We start from the raw sequence: 20,799 nt of genomic DNA, 5'->3' as shown, positions 1-20,799 counted from the left end.
CAATATACTAAATCAGTGCAAGCACTATTCACAAAACGGCAATGCAGCGGCCTTCTGTGCATCACTGCTCGAAACCTTATTCTTAAGGATTTCTAATAATGAAGTCATATCACTGGGACGCCACAAGAATGAACAGTTTTAGTTTTAGTAGGCAGGCACGTATATTCCGTTTGTTTGGGTGGTCGTGTTTTTGCTGCTGCTCTCTTAAGGTGTTTGAGGTTATCTGTATTTAGGAGTGATTGACACTATGACGCATATCGACACCATCATATATGTCGTTAAACCCCAAATGCTTTTTCCAACTAGACTACCATGAGCCTAACAAGAAAAGTAACTGGCAGCATCATGAAGTCGCAGAAGATAAGCCTTCGAAACATCCCTTCTCTTAAAGCAGCTTCTGAAACTCAAGTGTAAGGTTCTAAATATATATTTTGTTTTGCAAATTATAATCTTCAGGTGTATTTTCAGCAAGATAAACTCGTTTCGAAACTAAATTGATGTCGTTCTTAACTATTATAACGACTTTTGGGCCTTCAGAAATTGTCACGCTAAGTATCACGAATAAACATGCAATTGGGTAACTTTTAGTGGAAGAGTTTTAATTACTAGTTATGACTTTCTCGTAAGGCTAATAAAATTACCATAACTATTTGCATTTTATTGTATATTCCTACCCTTAGACATTGATGTCTAGGATATTCCATCATTATCTTTTTTTTGCATGTTATGTCCTTACTTGATCAATCCGAAAGTTTCATCCACACCTAACATGCTTAGACGTAGTGAAGCTGCGAGGCTGCGAACAGTGATGCCAGATAATCAATAGGAAACTTGTCAGCAGCAAGTTTTCAGGTCCAAAGTACTATGGCACGTCTACATAGCTATGTGTAAACCACTGTTTTGTTTGCATAATTTCGACTATGATTCTGTCTAGCTGGCGTACGCTCCTTAAGTGAAAATCCACAATTCCGTAAAGGCATTGTGCTTGCGGGACTTTATTAAAAGGAGTTAGCATGGAAGAGAGCCTTCAAATTTATAGATATCTTTATTTATTTAATGTATTTATTGATTTGATGGCATCAAATATTAAAGGAGCACAAACATATCACAGAATTCCTCGGCTATATATGTGCCATAACATAACCAAATATTCATATGTTCTCCTGCCTCTCAGCTGAAAACTGAATTCATGCAAACATTTGCAAATCTTTATCAGGTATTTATCAGAATAAATATGTTACCTGAACTATTGAAGAGATAGCATTGTAAAGTTGCTTTACTTCCTTGCGCTACTCTAACTTTTGCCATAAACAGTTTTATTAACAGCTTTATAACAGTAAAACAGCACCACTGAATACAAGATTTGACATTTGTTGGTTGAATATTTTTCTTGTTGCGTGTTTCGTTCATAATGTGAGCACTGGTCCTGTATAATGTGATTCCTCAATGTGCTATCTTTTGGCGTACTGTGATCAAGAACTTCATTCATAGTTCTGTGATGTAAACTTCCCCTTAAAAATTCTAATTTATGTTTAAAACCATCCCCATGCCTGCCTGAACACGTCATCGAAGCCCGGAGGAGCAACTACTACATTTACCAAATCGTAAGTGCTTTTGTAAACGTTGTAAGGTTTGTAATACCAATGATTTTCGACTTATGCTGACTTCATCGCTTGCATTTATGAACAAGAAAGTAGTAACCGGCACCAGTAATTGCGCCAAGGTGTCATAAATGTGGTATACCTAAAAATGAACTTGTTAAGAAAACGGCGATGGTCAGGAGCACAAGTGTAATATGTTTAAGTAAAAGAGTCAGGAGCAAGAGGCAAGCATCATTAAAAGGTTCTGCATATGCCGGAAGTCCTTGCAAGTGGTAAAGGCAGGTTGTTGACGTGGAAGATTACATTTTGTGTGCGCATACGTCAAGCTAAAAATGGCCAGTTTATTGCCAAGTTTTATCTATTCCACAACCCATTTCATTGCCTGTAAGTTATTAAAAAGGCTACCAACGTGTTTCTTGAAGCATCTGCTTTAGTACTTCCAGAGCGGATAATTCAGTTTTTAATCATTTAATTTACACGCTATTTGTAGATCATTACGCAAAATTTGGTGTGGCACGCAATTTATTCAATGTAGTTGCTTTGTGTAGTACGATGTTACATATTGCAAAATAAGCGTGCGCTGTTCGCTATATATTTACTGTTACGACAGACGCGACGTCGTCCCTTCGTGCTTTTGCTGTTAACATTCGATTACACTAGTCAACAGCAACGATAAACCTATGTGTGTTGCGCACCCTTTGACTGCTATTCTTACTCCAAGAAAATCAAGGAATATTAGTTGAAAGGGTGGCCTTGGACAAGTTTTAATGGTAATTTATTTTTAACCTGGTCTTTACTTAGCATTAGTTAACTGACACTGTTGATATGTTTTCACTTTGCCGTACCCTTTTTTAATACTAGGCGAAAAAAGTATTCATATAATAGCATATCGGTCTTCCAAATACACTCAAGATGACCGTACATTGGGTGGTCAGGATACAATTTCTACACTTTGTGCCTGAATGTCACTGGAACCTGAAACTTACATTCGCGAGGAACAGTGCTTTCAATTTCCTCCGAAAAACTCGCAAGGTGCTTGTGTTGCCCGTTTTTATTGATTTCTCCTACTCGCATATGAAGTCTGGACACTACGTCAGTATATATATCACTATATATACTATATCACCACGTCTATGTGTGACATCAAAGGAAAACTGCTGCATCTCGCTTATACATCATGCAGTTCTGCCTTTTGGCATGTAAAGACTCAAAAGGGTAGATTACACCCGGGTTGTCGATGAAATGTCGTTTTTCAAGGTGACTGCGCATGTTCACCATGGCCATGACGAAGAGAAGTGCCTCTTTTTTACGCGTCGACTATTCCTTATTAGCCTTGCTCAAATCATAGAAATACTTTCCTATACTCTTTAGCTGTCTTCCTGTTGCTTCACTCTTATTTCGCTGGTAAATAACTGCGCCCGTACAAAAGCACAACGCGTCAGCCACAGCTCGAACGACTCCACACCATGGCAATGTCCGACATTAGTGTTTCGACAACTTTTTGGTTAACGCGTTCACATCCTTCATTCCAAATCAGTCAAAGAACCAACTCATATTCACAAGATAGCGCAATCTATCTTAGGCCTTTTTATTTTCTGTAGAAGTTTACCAATGAAAAACCCATATTGAATATTCTGAAAGATATATGCGATTATATGCTTACAACTGTGTCGTTGAACCTGGGCCGGACTATAAAAGATAAAAATATAATAAAAACAATTATTCTCATTCTAACACATGAGAATTATGTAGTGGTTGTGGGTGAGTTGTCTGGCCCGTTTTCCAAATTTTTATACTTCTTATTAGTATTAATAAGCCATTGCACTTTTTTTTTAAATCCTCATTCTCAATTGCACAAACATTTCGTACTTTTCGTTTTTACGTTTTGTTCGAGTTGAAGCAATAGGTAAAGCATTGAAGCTATAAGAAAATAAAAATTACTAGGACGAACTATTTTGAAATTTTTACTAATGAACTTTCGAGACACCGCCAAAGCATGTATATTCCAGCAAACCGTAATGATACATTTAAATATAGCTTCTTTCTTAGAACGATAAAAGTCTGATAGAACGATAAAAGCCTGAAACATGCTTCCCGATATTGTACTTCGGTCTGCGTCTTTTAATAATGTTCTTCGTAATTTAGATGTTATTTATACTGAGAGAGCGGTGCGTTATTCATCTGAAATTTTTATTATGACTTAGTTATTAGCTGTTCATGTTGCTGTTATTTTTATATCACTGAAGGGGCTTTGACTGGTTTTCCTGCTTTGCTCATTTCCATGCATATGGGCTGCATTTTTTTTTTTACTTTGTATTCAGATGTTTCGTATACGTATTGCGCGCTTTGCCTAAATCGGATGTGTTAGCATTGCTTGTTTAATTTAATTCTTTTTCCACTCCTATTACGGCCCAATACTCCTGGCAGTATCAATAAAAAATAAAAAGAAGATGCACGTAGGTTAGTTTGCTTGCTGCTGCCGCGATTCCTCACTCCAGCATTTTCACATTGAATTTCCGCGCTCATCGAGCGAGACGTGTACATGTTAACCAGTGCACACGTGACACCATGCTTGCTAATTTAGTTAAAACAGGTTGACGAGCTTCGGGGTTTGAATCCTTGGCAGAATGTTTAAGCGCGACTGAACAAGAATGCAGAAAGAATCAGACACACAAAGAAAGCGCTATCTCTTTGTGTCTATTTCTACCTACGTCCTCACTCAGTCAGGCTCACACATCCTATCATTGTTAATTTAGTTAGGTAATCGAATGTTTTAGAAGTTTATTCCGACGCTAAAACCACTACTTTTATAACGCACAGCTATCGATTAGTTTGATATCGCAATCGGTGCTTCGCCTTTCTGGGCAAACTGCGACTTCTTCTCTTGTAACCACACTTTAATTGGAACTGTTACTGAATAAAGGTTAAAGAACGTTTTTGTCCTAGGATAAATTCACAACCGTCGGACTCACTTAAGGTAGGGAGGATACCAAATTTAGATGCTAGATTGACTACGGCATGTGCCTTGCGATTTTACGAGGAACGCTTTCCCGAAATATTCGACAGCGTATACGGCTAAAAAAATATTTATTTCAATTTTAAAAACTATAAATGCAAAGTAGCGGCCTTCTCGCAACTCCTCGCAATAGGCACCATAAAGACGTCATGGTTGGGAGCAAAACATGTCATGTTAAAGACCCTGGTGGCAACACCCTTTCACAGCAGCTGCACTGGCGTCTGCCGAAAGACGTCGGAGAGACGCAAATGCGCGTTTTCCACGAAGCTCCGGCTTCGACGAACTTGGGCGCATCTGGAAAATTGAGTCGATGGCGTGCGAGTTCGTATATAGAATTGAGCACCTTGTTGTTTTGCTCGAACTGCCTGACGTAGGGTGCCCTTTGATTTGCGTTACTCGGAGGTTATCTAACGCTATTGGTGGGCATTTTCAAATCTGAAATGGTGCGATGAAAATTGTGCTATAAGATATTAATTCGAACACGATTGAGCATATGCTGCCGCTATGACGATACCCTACATGCTTTCTATTACACTGAAAAATAAATGATCGTCGCTGGAAAACTCGGAGTCTTCGCGCTCAAAGAACGTCCTGATAGCGACACTGACCTTAAGATGAACGATAGAGTGCAACCAGAAGCGCAATTAAGCCAATGCGTCAGAGATTGTTTAATGGGAAGCACGAAAGATAAGTGCAATGCTAAATGGCACCTTCAAAAAGTTTACTTTTCTACCAGCAGAACCTCAGCGATTTCCAATTAGACCATTTTTACACATACACTTGCCGATGACCGGGTGTTGTATAGGAAAATTAGGAAAGAAGATAACGTTACCTTGTTACGAAGTGAGTTATCATGTGTTCTTGAATTGTGTTAAAGATGGAGAATGAACTTCAGTACTGAAAGAAGCCTTCATTTTACTTCTACACTTAAGAAGCACTTAAGAAGCTGAGTATGTCATCAGCCCTAATACAGAGAAGCAAAAATCACAGTATAAATTCTTAGGTTCGACATTCTGAGCAGATTGTTCCTAGACGTTCACCTTGATACTGTGGGTGCTATGGCAGCAAGGACCTTAGACATTAGAGAATGAAATCTGAGACACGCACCCCGTTGTTTGAAATCAACCGCGGTGGTACATATCGGGGCAACGCCAACTACTTCTTATGGATTATAGCCTTCTGTTTATTAGATTGTAACCTAGCCGCCGGACGCGCCTTTTTTTTTTATTGCAATTATATGGATACTCCAGGCATATTTTTACCGGAAGTCCCGCGGGCCCGAGAGATCGTGACAAGGCAACGCCTCGAAGGCCCCTCATGGGAGACCTCACCCCGGGTCATTAAACTTTGCCGGATTTACAAGAAAGTTGTTTCCATCCGTCCATGTCGCTCGTGACGTGAAAGGACAGTGGCGTTCCTTGTTCCCTGGCTGCTAGCATATTGGAACCATTGAAACGCTCACAGATGTTAGGAAAACCCCTAGCATTTAACGATCCCAGGCTGGTTCTCACGCTTCCCCGGAACAGCAGTTTATGTAACCGTAATGGTCACTGGGAAACGCACGCCGGGGAAAGCTATGCGCGAAGGAGAGCTTTCTGGTAGTAACGCGACCTCTTCCGTGGGCAGTGAGTGATAGGTGGATGGAAGTATGGATGCTATGAGCGTGCGGGGGCGTTGTGTTGTGCCAGCAATCTTCTTTACTACATTGCCTAATGTCCTACTGATGTTATGGAAGATAAAAAAATGAAAAGGGAAGAAAAACACAAACACTTCCCATAATCGAACATTATGAAACCCTATTGAGAACTTTGTTTTTCCAAGCCTCAGTTTGTTGTTTCTCTACTTTTCTTCCTCGAGTCTTCCAATCGTCTCTTGCTAATCTCTATTGCGGCCATTCTTACTTTTCAACTGCTTACGCTGAATCAAGGGCTTCAGGGAGACCAGAGGTGCCTAAATCGACCACAGGGCAGATATCTTCACATTCTAGTAAAACGCACTCCATCATTTTGCTACCATATCCACCGCAAGCACATGCGTCTTCTTCCTTATATATCGCTTTATAAGTGCGTGTTCTAAGGCATGCTGATCTCGCTTCTCAGTGTACCCAGCTTTTCTTTGAGTTATCATCAAATATTTCTTTCCTAATTTCGTTTTTTTTTCTCTTAAGTAGTTAGTCATAGAAGTATCTTTTCTATTGCTGGCACCCTTGAGATTATCTCAGCCGCTTTGACGGACTGCTTGACGTTTTTTGTTTTCATGCAACTCACCATACAGGTCGCATACTTGCTTCAAGTTTAATACTTCTTTTCTCCACTGTGAATCAATGTTTTCCTGTACCACTAACTGAATATTCTCCCAGTCCATTTACTTTCTTCTTTATTCCTCATCGTCTCTTTATAATCAATTTTACTTTGAGCTTCCCTAACTTAAAAACTTTCCAGCTCATGTCGCCCAGTATAGCTTGATTTGTAATCTTCGCATGAGCGCTCTATGCGAGGCGTCCTAGTGACCTTGTTGCCATCGGATCCTGATTGTATGCCTGAGTTCAAGCAAACAACCGCGTTTCCAAGTGTAATCCTGGAACTATTTCCATATACCCCGGGCCACCTTGTAGTTAACGTATCGCTCTAATGCTCTGTGTTTCATTAGGGCCACATTTTTTCCATTTGTCGTTTTTTTTATTGCGATAGCAACTATATGGACATTCCAGGCAAAATTATGCAGTCGGTGTCCCCGTCGCCGTAAGCTTCCGGATAAAGTCCAAGGGCGATAAAACGATCGCCGTGCGCCGTATGAAGAAACTGCCAACTTTAGCCTCATTCTTTTCGTCAACGGGCAACCCTGAACTCCTCCGAACTCGCTCGGCGACGGGCATCCCTATCGAAATAAAGTTTAGTTGTTTTGTTCACCTCAAACGAAGCAGTCAGTTATTTTTTTGACCTACCATAATTTCCTCACCGTATGCTGTATGTTCGTGTGAAAGCATGCGAGGGTGAGCCGGCGAACGCGGTTAAATCTCGCGTGCACGAGGGAGAAATGCGGCCTGTAAGTATAGACTACCCCTCCTCGATTATTTCAATGCCAGTGCAATTGCTCGCGCACCAATGGGAGCCATTGGTCCACCTCAGTTCAGTGAGTTGCCGTGATGCAATGCTACCCAGATGGTATGACTAATTTAGTTACGCCTGCTTGCGTAACCGGGGCACCTGAGCGCGCGCCGCTGCTGTTCCCGATGAGAAATGGTAGACGCTCCGTTCCTGCGTCTGGCAGGCGTCAGGTTACTAAGCATCCGGCAGTCTTCCTCCGACTTCCGCTGTGTGGCGCCACCCAGATGGTACTCGCCCCCACAACCGTAAAGCCGGCGCGAACGCTAGTCGACGAGGGAGAGTAGGAAATGACGATAGGAGAACGTGGCCAACGGTCGGATTGGCCGTATGTGGCTGGCATTTCAAAAACTGGCCGACGATTACGCTTCTTGCTAATGCGATCTTTGAGCGCAGCTGCTGCCTTATTTCAGCAACAGGCCACAGCATACAGAACGCGCAGTGCCGAACAGAGGCGCTTCTGCGTTTCGTATTGGGAAGCAGCACACTCCGCGATCCGCCACTACCGAGCCGGCGCTCCGGGGACACGCCATCGCACCATCTTATTGTGGGACACCCCGGCGGAGGGGGGGGGGGGATTATTATTTAATGATTCTTCTAAGGTGCGATGAGGAAACGCGTGGAGAACAGAGGTTCTTAGTAGAGGTGACACACTCATTTTGCACAAGGAAGGCCGCCCAAGGTTGGGGGTGGGCAGTAGAAGTAAGGGGACGAAACGCTATACCTGTCTTTCGAGTCGCCGCAACGCCACTGCGCCAAATAAGGGGAAGTTTAGGACAAGAGTGGACGAGGGGGAAGGACAGCCAGGCGCAAGCACTGCCAAAGGCGACAAATGCCACTGAGGAACGCGCTCCGCAAACGAGGAAGCAAGAGACATAGCTGAGAGCCGTACAGCCAAGCGCGGTGGAGATGGAGGAGCGCAGAGCCATGGATCACGCGCGAGGTGGCATGGAGCGGCCGAGAGAGAGAAGGAGATTCTTGATGATGGGAAGGAAAGGTTGGGGTAAAGTGCAGCGCAGTAACTGTCTCTCAGCAGAGGACACCACCGGCAGTGCTGCGACAGCAGGAAAAGGGACAGCCAGGGTGGAGGAAAGGGGCGAGACGATAGGCGAGAACACGTTATCCGGCTTTCGAGCAGAAGGGGAGAGCAAAGTTTGCGCCGTGCGCGAGAGATGGTGTCCAGAGAGCGCGCAGCTAGAAGAGCGCGCTGGCCCCAGCTACGGAGCTGTTTACGGTGAGGCACAACGGCAAGACCGACGGTGAAGCGAAATGTAGGAACGAGCGCGAAAGAGCTGCGCCCTACAAAAGTAGAGCAGCTGGTGGAAGAGACAACCGCGGCATCTTCTACGGCGTTGGACACGCGATGTCGGACGCTGTACAAAATGCCTTTGGCGGACGCCACAGTGTCAAGACACTGTGGCGTCCAGCGACGTGGCCAAATCGATCAGCGACGTGGCCAATGTGCGCGCCCGCGCAGGCCTCATCTTCAAAGCAATCTGCGATTTTTGCAGACTGCGCGTAGTGGCGGCAGCTTTGTTTACGCTGTGATTTCGAGGTTTCCTTCTCGTTGGAGTGAAAGACGCACGAATGTCGATTCGCTTGCTGCTGCAGCGATTCCTCACACCAGCATTTTGACAGCCAGTTTCCGCGCTCACCTATTGAGGTATGTTCATGTTTACCTATGCGCGCATGACACTGTGCTCGTTAATTTCGTTAAAACACGTTGGCGGGATAGTTGGTTTGAATCCATGATAAACTGTGTAACCGGGGCCGAACAAGTACTTAGAAAGAAGCAGACACACAAAGAGTCATTGTCTCTGTCTGTCAGTTTCTTTCTATGTCCTCGTTCAGTCACGCTTACACACTCCATCTTTGGTAATTCAGTTAGTAAGCGAATATTTACAAATACATAGGGCTGCTGAAGCTACTGCCCCTACTTCGTACAATTATCCGCTAATTTGCTCTCGCAATGGGTGCTTCATTTTTCCGGGGAAACTACCACTTATTGCCTTGTAACCCTACTTTAGGTGCAACTGTTTCTGAATGTTGTTTAAAGAACATTTGTGTCCCAAGATGATCGCACAGCTGTCAGACTCACTCAAGGTACGGTGGACGCCTAATTTAGATGCTAAATTGACTACAGCATAGACTTTGCGGGTTTCCCAGGAACGCTTTCTCAAATTATGACAGACAGGAGACGGCTTAAAGTATTTTGTCAGCATTAAAGTCTATAAATGCAAAGTGGCTCCCTTCTCATAAATCGCGACAACCACCATTAAAACGTTATTGTTGTAAGCAAAAAGCGTGATGGTAAAGACCCCGGCGGCGACGCACTTTCACAGCTGCTGCACTTGCTGTTGCCGAAGCACGACTGTGAGACGCGAGTGGGCGTTTCCCACCAAGCTCCAGCGCCCACGAACATGGTCGCATCTGGGATAGCGAGCGGATCGCGGCTTAGTTCCAGCATAGTATTCAGCGCTTTGATGGTTTACGTTAACTCCATGACGCAAGGTTCCCACGACTCACGTGCCTCAGTGGTTATCTACCGCTTTTGAAATCGAAACACGCTTTGCGTACGAATGGCTCAATGTTCCAGTAAACACCTATCACCCATTATGCACTGATCTACAGGGTTAAAATTTTTAAATATAGGACCGATAAGTACAGCAGTGGAAGAATTAAAATGACTCTGGGTTTTTGTACCCTGCAGTGAAAATTATGTTGGGTGGAGATAACTTCAAGTTGTGAAAGTATATGCTATCTTGCTACTAGTATAACCGATGTTCCATGCACAAAGCCGGCCGCCGAGCCTACAATATTCAAGCCCATGAAGCACCACATCATATAGAACGTTGTCGCAAGCGTTCTTATTACCCAGGAAAACGCAATATAATTGGCGGTCACTGCATTTCTATTCAATAGTGGAGGCCAAGGGCGCTATAACGTAAAACTATTCCAAACTTTGCTATTCCAATTCTCCAATCAGCCATCCGCGATTGGTCAAAAACTTTTTTGGACCACATCCACTTCACCTGTCTGTCGTACGACGTCCCAAAAACCGCGATAGCTCCCCGTTTGATATGACGTGTATACACTGATTATGCATGATTTCACCGAACAAAAGAAGAATAGTTATTTCTGATTCAACCCCTTTTCACCATTAGCCCTCGGCTATTGGTCAAAAGTTTTATGGCTGCATCCATTTAACCCGCCTATCACGCGACGTCACAAAACCGCAAAAACTCACCGCTTCAAACTGATATGTGCGCGTTAAAAATGCATTATTATGCAAACCACACTAAATTTTCTTCTTTCTTTCCAGGCTGCTCCGTTCCGAAAGGAATAAAAGATGGCTACCACCGCTCGCTTCAGCGCTGGCGACTCCCACCTGCCGGAGAGCAATGGGTTTAATGGCGTATCATAAAACTTGTTGTGTGGCCGTGTATCATTTTCGAGCAGTTTCGCCACGTTTACAACTCATTCTGCCACCTCTTTTTTGCTGAAGATCCATTTCAGCGTCATTCATAAGCTTCCTTTACATGCGCCCGCGATTTTCGACCATCCACCTCAATTAACTAAGAGGAAGCGGATCAATCGCAGACGCCGGCACCACTTTCTTTCCACCACCTTTCTGCGCAGTGGCTTGGCCCCATCGAATCCCTCTCCAGTAGAGCGTGCTCCTCGCCTCTTCTCAGTCAATAAGAAAAGACAAACCGCTCAGTGTAGGCAATGTTATTCGTTTTGCAACCAAACAAAAGTGACCTCCTATAAACGAGGAGAGCATTTGATTGGTCTCTTCAGACAACCCTGCGGGTGACCACTCGATGCTTGTCTCAGCGGTCACAAAAATTTGACGTCCGGAGATTCGAATAAAAGCATATTGGAATAGTTTTACGTCATAGGGCTCCAAGTTTGCAACGCCAGCCATAGAATATTATGCAGATCCCACGCACTGTCGGAATTGAAGTTAGCTGAGTTTTCTGTGCTGTTTGCGATCATTGACGCTAATTGGCCGGGATGTTTATAGCCTACGACAACCGCCATGTGATGTTACATGGTACATTACGGGAACCACTTGTGTTTGTCTACATAGTACACAAATTTGGACGACATTGTTCGTAGGGTGTAACATAATACTGTCATTCTATCATACCAGCGCATCGCATCGCGGCTAAATAACTGACTTCCTCGTAAGTCACTTGTGTGTTGTCGCCTTGACGCTGCGGTGCTTCAGTGAGTTTTTGTCTCTTTACGCGCTGCGTCCAGTGCCCGCATGTACAAGCTTTCACTGTTTATTTCTCAGAAATGCAGAAAAAGGTGCCGTATAAAATCCTGAAGTAACATTTTCGTTGTCCGCACTGTTGCTATGTCTACCAGCAACGTTTTATTATAAAAGATACCCAAAACAAACCATGTTTTCTGTCGGCGGGTTTGCCTTCTCCCGCGGTCGTCCCATGTATGCAAGCTGCCCCGAGCGAAGAGGAGCTATTATTCAGCCATTTCGTCATGGCGCTAGCTTTGCGCGTTCCCTGTCTCTTCTTTCGACCATACTAGATCCCCTCTGGGCTGTTGCATGTTAATACAAATGTCAGCGTTGCAGTTTCCCTAGTTCTTCTACAAGGCGCTGACACACAATTAGCGCCGTACAGAGGGCACTGTGTTCATTCCGAGGGAATTCTAGAGGGCATTGTGACGAGGACCAGACAACTGCAGGGGGCGTTTTGGTGACGCTCAGGTACGCCTCTCCCACGCACCTAGTAGCATGTACGTGATACACGCTCCCAATCACCCCAACCCCCGATGCGGCGTGCAAGACTGCATCACCGGCAGCAGCAATTGAAAATTCGATGGAAAGGGAAAACAAGGATTCGCATTGATATTGACATCTTCGAAATCTTCTAATAAGATTAATAAATTCTTCATTGTACGCGAGGAGCCCGCCACATTTTCCCAACACCGTTATTTCCCTTTCTTCGCCGATGCAGCTTCGTTAGGCAATCGGCGCGCCACAGACAAGCTCGTTAAGGCACGCCATGTTAAGCAGCTTAGATTGCGACTGCATCTCAAACTGTTTCGAACAGTTCCCGAACTAACGTGATTGTGGAGGATACCAGTGGTTAAAGGGTGGGCGTGCATCGGAATAGCTTTGGCAACCTGAGTTTTTTTTTACCGAAAACCACGAACAATGTACAAGCGCGCATTTTTATTCCTTCTCTATTTGAATGTGGCCGCTTCATTTGAGAATAGAAGATGCGAAATCCTGCTCAGCTTGAGGGCACCATTGCCAGAGAGCGAATTCGGCAAGTAATTATATGATATGGACTCTCCGCTTTATATGTTTGCCTGTGATACCTTTATTGTTAGTAAACACACAAGACATATTTCGGAGCGTAAGAAGAAGCACTTATAGTTTTAAAGTGTAACTGCACAAAAAAAGTCAACCGCATATCAATTTTCAGCTTTGCTTTCGTTTGTGCGTCACTGTTCGAGACGTCACCAACAAATTTTATTCACCCAGCCAACGTACAGATATATCATGCTGTTTCAATAAAGTATATGCGCGTCATCAAGGCAGATACACCGTTGAAATGTCACAGTACCAGTACAAGAATTTTAAACATATTCTTATGAGTCCTCAGCTTCGAAGCAATTGAAGTCGGGCTGGATTGGAGCGCCAACTAAATAGAAAAAATAACCAAGCCACAAGTCCGAATTACATAATTAGTAGTAAAATGTAGTGTTGCGCAACTATTGTCATCCGGTATTTTTCAAATACGAACGCACTCGTCTTTGCGAGAAGAGATGTCGCTCACGAGGAGTGACAAGTGCTTTGTCAATATCCGTTATAGATCATTTTCTGGAATTTTACCAAAAGCAAGCAGCAAACTGAAATTTTTAAAATATAAATTAGCTTTCTTCGAGCATTTCCTGGAATATATCGCGGTGCAAGGAAAGACGGCACCTTGGCAAACTGTAACTCCAAAATTACACTGGCTTCGTAAACACTCGAAACAATTTCATTAGAGAATTGTTTCCGATCAAACATTTCAGTTATTATCTGCGAAAAGTTTCAGCCCGAAAGATTTTAAAATAAATATATAAAGGGAACCTAATCCTAAATTGTTGGCACCGGTTTCCACGTTGATAGCACAGGGCTTATATTACCGACTGTGAAAAGCGATTGACTGATGAGATTGTAATAATGTGAAGAATTATCTTGAGAGAGTCGAGAACACCGTGTGTTCCATGTCTTGACCAACGTTCCCCAGTTATCTAGCGGCTCTCCGCCTCCCCGGCACTCCTTCTCTGCCACATCTCGCCGCAACCCGTCCGAATGGCGTACCCCTGATGACAGGCCGATCTGCTTCCACTGTTGTCGCATCGGCCACGTCACCCGTCACTGCTGAAACCAATGGCCACCACCTGCTCGGACTTACGCCGCCACTTATTCCGGCACCCTTGGACCTTCTGTACCCTATGCTACCAGCCACAAACCCACTACCACTGATGCCCCTGCTCCGAACCTTCGCTACAGCCGCTCGCCCTAACCTTGACGCCACCAGTATCGTTCGCCCCAATCCCGTCGCTTCTCTTCGCCGCCTATCGCCTCCCGGACCCAGCCGGACAGCTAGGCACTGCAGCTTCTGGAGGTGAAGCTGCGTTGTCTACCCTGCCCTCAAATCATCTGCTCACGTTACCTACTAACCGAAACCTTCTCGACGTTGACGTTGACGGCTATCCTGCCACGGCACTCATCGATACAGGAGCACATCTTTCTATTATGAGAGCTACCATCTGACGACGACTGAACAAGCTCCTCACCCCAGCGTTGGCACGCGTCGTCCAAGTTGCGGATGGCGGTACTGTGCCTATCATCGGCATGTGTACGGCACACGTAAGCATCGCCGCCCGCCACACTCCTGTCCTCTGGAGGAAGAAGACGACGGTGCGAGCATGTTGCCTCGGCTCCTGCATTTTTTCTTTTTGTGCCTACCCAATCGCTTCAAGAGCCTGATTTCCTGCCTGGACCTATGTGAGTGTTATCGGCACTTCTTGACAGTTCCTTTAGCAACTCCGACGTCCCTTACGCTAGCCGCAGCCCTTTTTAGGGCTCTCGGCTGACCGTCTCGCTGCTGGGCCTAGCTCCGCCTAGCATGGGCGCAGGAACGGAGCGCGATGGCGCGCGCACCTGGCGCGAGATCCACGATAACCTCTCGAAACAGCGTCAGCATCATTCGCCACCAGCATACCCCGCAGTGGCTCATAGGACTCAATCAAGAGCAGAACCGAAGCCCCCGCCGCTGCCGCGCAGCGATTATAAAATCATCCTAAGAGTTCGTGGGGGCCTCAACTGCGCTGGAATCCATGCATGCATCCTCAGACAAGTCATCCTCAAGGCTGCGGGGCTCCCCATCACCGACCGCACCAGTTCTGACCAAATTCGTGTCAACACCATCAACAATACCGTTCTAATCAGCACACCGGACGTGGAACGTGCAGATCTCTACCACAACATCCAGAGTCTGCAATTCAATGGTAACCCTTACGAAGTCGCCACACATGTGGCTGATCCCATCGATACCTGCAGAGGATGCATTCACTTGCCCCCAGATTACTCAGAAGATGACATCGCCTCAACCCTCCGCAGATGCAACCCAACATTGATTATTGGGGGTGCACGACGCCTGGGCAATACTGAAACCATCATGGTCATATTCCAAGGCAAAATCATCCCTTTCTACGTCAACTACGACGGCTGTTCACTTCGATGCCGCCCCTTCAGGCAGAAGGTAGAAGCCTGCACCCGATGCCGCGGGATTGGTCATCGCCAGGACGTCTGCACTAGTGCCACCGACACACTCTGCCCCAAGTGTGGAATGAAAGACGCACCCATGGACCATGAATGTGACCCGATATGTGTTGTGTGCAGCGGAAACCATCAAACCGGCTCCTCACTGTGCAAACAAAGGTTCAAACCACGCCCTACACGTCCCAGGCATAAACAAGACACTTCAACCACCAACCGAACTCCCAGTCTCGACCGCACTCGTGACTCAAGCCGGCGAAGAAGTCGCAGCAAAAGCAAGGACCGCGGGCCTGGCTACGCAACCCAAGACGTCGCCTGGCCTGCTCTATCATCAAGCCCTACTCTCGCCAACTCCTCCCGCAACCCACCCCAGGTAAGCTGGGCTAAGGTAGCCTCTTCCAGCTGCTCCTCAAACCAGACTGCTAATAATGAATTCCTCCTTGAAGAAAATACAATTCTAAAAGCCGAAATTCAAAGACTTAAATTAGAACTCCAATCTCGTAACCCCTCTACTTCAACCTCTGAAGCCCCTCTCTCTAACACGACCCTTTCGACTGATCATCCATCAGTCCTACCTGAAACCTCTTCCCACCGCCCCATGGACACTAGCCCTTCCACTGAACGGGAACCGCTTCACCCTCCCCCGAGCAAACGTAAAACTCCGAGCACTCCGCGTTCAGAGGACACCCTGGACGAGACAATCTTAAATTATAACGACAGGCTAACCGCTTTGGAGACTAAATTCCATAATATACTCACTGCAATTGAAAAAATCAATACAGATTACACATCCAGGAATGAAAAGATCGACAAATTTATTGAATTCGTACAAGCACACATCCAACAAACTACAAGTTGGATAGCTGGAGTCACCGCGAATCACCCTAACATAGTTGCACCTGCTCGATCCGCCTCCCCACTAGCTCCGCTTAACAATGGCCAATAACCCGACCCGTTCCGAGTTTGAAGTGTGGCAGTGGAACTGTAGGGGGTTTCGAAAAAAGAAAGCACACCTCCAGCAGTTTCTAGCCTCCTCTTCTAATCTCCCAGCTGTCATTGCGCTTCAGGAAACTCACGGACTAATCAGCTTTCCAGGTTATAATGTTTATCAGAACAATAAGGTCTCCCGGCCCGATACGGCTATTCTTATGCAAAAGCACCTCACTGCTAATCACTCCCAATTCGACAGCGTCGATATAGAGCACGATTTTCTAGAAATTATTCCTCGCAAAAATAATGCACCTGGCCTTTACATTCTCAATATCTATAGTCGTCCACAAGACAAACATCACCGCTTTGACTCCCTTTTCGCTCAAGCTATTGCCGCTGCCAACCACCACCCCCTCCTAATCCTTGGAGATTTCAACGCACCCAACCATTTGTGGGGTCACTCCGTTTCTACTCCTAAGGGCAGAGCCCTGTGGATCCACATACAAGACCACAGACTCACATTACATAACGACATCGATGCACCAACCAGGCTAGGCAATAGCGTAGCTAAGGACACCTCCCCCGATCTTACGCTTACACACAGAATCCAACACGTCACATGGCACAACTCACAAGTTAACCTCGGTAGCGACCATTATATCATTACCATCACACTACAATTCAAACACAAACCCTTTGCACCCAAACGCCTCAGCCTTACCAATTGGGACAATTTTCGAGAGGCCCGCCAGATATCAGCTCCCACAAACATTCAAGACATTTCAGAATGGGTTCAGCAACTACACTCAGACGCCCAGACGCACACTACCACTCTGCCGCCCGAAACCGCTCTCACTACGGTTGATTCCAAGCTTCTACACATGTGGGAAGCCAAAGAGTCTCTTCTCAAACGGTGGAAGAGGCAACGGTTCAACCGAAAATTAAGACTCAGAATTGCCAAATTAGACCTTCAGATCCAGGAGTACGCCGCACAACTGGCCTGCCAGCAGTGGGGCCAGGTATGTGAAAGCATGCATGACAACCTCGATAACAAGCGCACATGGCAACTCTTGCGACACTTATTAGACCCTACCACATCGCGCACAAGCCACAACCATAGCATAAACAAACTGCTACATGCACACAAAAACAATCTCAATGGATTCTTCGATGACCTCCGCCATAAACATCTGCCCCCCGCTCAGAAGTATGACATGCCAAAATATACTGGCGAACCCAACGAGCTGCTTAGCGCCGCTATCACGGAAGCAGAGGTTCGCCATGCCCTCGCCACCCTGCGCACAATGTCAGCACCAGGCCCCGACCTTATTAACAATAAAATACTCCGCAATCTAGACGACAACTCTGTCACAGCCATCACGGCGTACTTCAATCACTGCTTTGACACAGGCACCCTCCCTAGTTCGTGGAAAGATGCCAGCGTAATTTTTATCCCAAAGCCAAACAAACCACTCAACATTTCTAATCTCAGGCCTATATCACTAACCTCTTGTCTAGGTAAAACACTCGAACACGTCATCCTCAACCGACTTAGTAAATACATGGAGGACAACAATCTTTATCCATTAGAAATGGTAGGTTTTCGAAAATCTCTCTCATGCCAAGACATCATGCTTCGAATGAAGCATGACATCATTACGCCTAATAGCAGTCTAGATACGCAAGCAATTCTCAGTCTGGACCTCCATGGAGCTTTCAATAACGTTTCACATTCCGCCATCCTCCGAGAGCTTAATCTCATTGGGGTTGGCGGAAAGACATATGACTACATATGTACCTTCCTATCCAACCGTACCGCAACGATACACATAGGCACAGAGCAATCCCTTTCATACGCTTTAGGTAGCTACGGCACGCCCCAAGGCTCAGTGCTGTCCCCTTTTCTTTTTAATCTTTCTATGATGCCGATGGCGCAAGCATTGCGGTCTATTCCCGATCTCAAGTTTTCACTCTACGCCGATGACATCACTCTTTGGATGACTGGCGGTTCCGATGGAGAAATCCAAGACACTCTACAGGCCGCAGCAGACGCCGTCGTGGCTCATGCCGGGGCTATGAATCTCACATGCTCCCCTCAAAAATCTGAGCTGCTACTTCTGCCATCCCACCGGGGGTCCGGAAAACACATGTCTAGTATAGAGGTCTTCCTAAACCACATCCCCGTTACTAGAGTGGACAGGCTCCGGGTGCTCGGCTTACACATTCAAAGCAACCGGCTCAACACATATACTCTACATACACTCCACACTATAGTCGATCACACCCTGCGCCTTCTAGGGCGAATCTCCAATAAACATGGCGGACTAAAGGAGGCCGAACTTCTCCGCTTGATTCAGGCCTTCGTTATCAGTAAGATTACATTCGCAACACCATATCTACATTTCCTTAAATCAGCATCAGATAAGATCGACACTCTTTTACGCAAAATATATAAATTCGCTCTGGGAGTCCCCATACGTACTTCCACTGATAGGCTAATGCTTACTGGAACTTTCAACACACTTACTGAACTCACAGAAGCCCACCTCACATCCCAATATAGCAGACTTTCTAACACCGCAACAGGTCGACATATTCTACAAACCCTTTCTATCACTCCGGCACCCATCATCAAGACTAAATACACCATTCCACATCACATACACGAGAACCTCTGCATCCCCCCACTTCCTAAAAACATGCACCCTGTGCATCACAAACAGCGCAGGAGGCAACGAGCAAAGGCTCTCCAAAAACAATTCTCCACCTCTAAAGACGTGCTCTATGTTGATGCCGCCGAATATGGGAGCAGAAATCATTACGCAATATCAGTCATTAACTCTCACGGCCAGGTCGCTGCGGCCGCTTCCATTCCTGGCTCGTCCTCGGAGGAGGCGGAGGAAGCGGCCATAGCCCTGGCCCTCACAATTCCAAATTCATCAGTTATTGTTAGCGACTCCAAAGCAGCCATACATAACTTCGGAGCGGGTAGGGTCTCTAAGCCAGCCCTTTCTCTCCTCTTGGCCCATCCTTTCCATCAAACCGTGGCATTAATCTGGACTCCCGCGCATGCGGGCCTTGCCGGAAACGAGGCGGCTCATGCCAGTGCCCGAGGATTTACTGTCCGGGCTCAGGCATCAGATGTGTCGGACCTCGCCACGGAGGAGGCACCGTTTACAGCGCGGGATCGTCTTATTACTTACCACGACATCTGCACCCACTACCGATTAGACCGCTTAACCTTTCCGCCACTCATGGGCAAATCCCCGCGTAGGTGTGAAGTTCTGTGGCGACAGCTGCAGACTCGCACCTTTCCGTCCCCTTACCTCCTCCACCGCATTCATCCCGCCATTTACCTTTCTCCCTCTTGTAAATTCTGTGTCTCTCCCAAAGCAGACTTAAACCACATCATGTGGGGGTGCCCTAAGCACCCCCTTCCCCCTTTCCTCAAGCAATTAATATGTAGTGAGGAGCAGTGGGAGGCTGCCTTGCGCAGCTCCAGGCCCGATCTTCAGGAGGCCATCCTGGAGTGGGCTGAGAGGATAAAGGAGGCCTACTTCAAGTAGTTCCTCCCCCACCCTCTATTCCATTGCCCCCTTCCCTTTAAAGAGGGATAAATAAAGTTTTTCATCATCATCATCCTGTCCTCTTCCCCGTAATTCCTCATTGCCCCCACGACCTCATTCTCGGCCTCGATTTTCTCTCCGCCCATTTTGCTCTTATTGACTGCTATTCCAGTACCCTTCGCCTTGAGTTGCCGATGCTCGCAAAACCTTCTGACGCACCCCACTGCCGCATACGCTCCACCGGCGTTTTTCACCTGCCGCCAAAGTCCATAGCCTACATTATAGGCTATGGACTTTGGTCTTACAGTATATTTGGACTTACAGTATATTTACTATTACTGCAAACCACTCTCGCAAGCCTGTCTCTAACTTTGGATTGGCAAAGCAAATTCTACCGCAAGGTATTTGCCTTGCCACCATTGATTGTCTCGGCGACCAATACGTGGCAGCGTTATCGACCGATGATTCTCGCGAGCTTAGCATGCCCCTCGCGCCAGCATCGGGCGTTGATCCCAGCATAAAGGAAATGGTTTTGACGGACCTGACCTCTATGCAGGCTGAAGACCTTTGCGAAGTATTATCGTCCTACAGCGATATTTTCGACTTCGAAGATCGCCCTTTAGGCCAGGCGCTCGCGGTCAAGTATCGGATTCTTACTGGCGTACTTCTCGTAAGTACACTCGTAAGTGTACTTCCAAAAACGCAACCTCACCATGGCTTAGATGTACCGATGGCTGACTGATACAACCCTCTCCCCTCTTGTGAATATGAAAGG

General features: G+C 46.1%; 1 protein-coding gene across 3 annotated transcripts in view; it reads left to right on the top strand.

The window, feature by feature from the left end:
* The window catches only part of LOC135920839 (uncharacterized), a 250,850-nt gene extending 239,653 nt beyond the window's left edge, over positions 1 to 11,197 (top strand). For 2 of the 3 annotated variants that reach the window (XM_070522868.1, XM_070522867.1), the window contains 3 exons: positions 307 to 410; positions 1,573 to 1,604; positions 11,044 to 11,197. In XM_070522868.1, the coding sequence (XP_070378969.1) occupies positions 307 to 410; positions 1,573 to 1,604; positions 11,044 to 11,132 (225 nt within the window). In that variant the 3' untranslated portion in view covers positions 11,133 to 11,197. The remainder of the gene's footprint in view (positions 1 to 306; positions 411 to 1,572; positions 1,605 to 11,043) is intronic. The other variant, XM_070522869.1, reaches the window with a different exon arrangement.
* Positions 11,198 to 20,799: the final 9,602 nt, after the last annotated feature.

The sequence above is a fragment of the Dermacentor albipictus genome, chromosome 8, assembly GCF_038994185.2.
Source record: "Dermacentor albipictus isolate Rhodes 1998 colony chromosome 8, USDA_Dalb.pri_finalv2, whole genome shotgun sequence".
NCBI lineage: Eukaryota > Metazoa > Arthropoda > Arachnida > Ixodida > Ixodidae > Dermacentor > Dermacentor albipictus.
The sequence above is the reverse complement of the archived record's forward strand: the minus strand, read 5'-3'. Positions and strand labels throughout refer to the sequence as shown.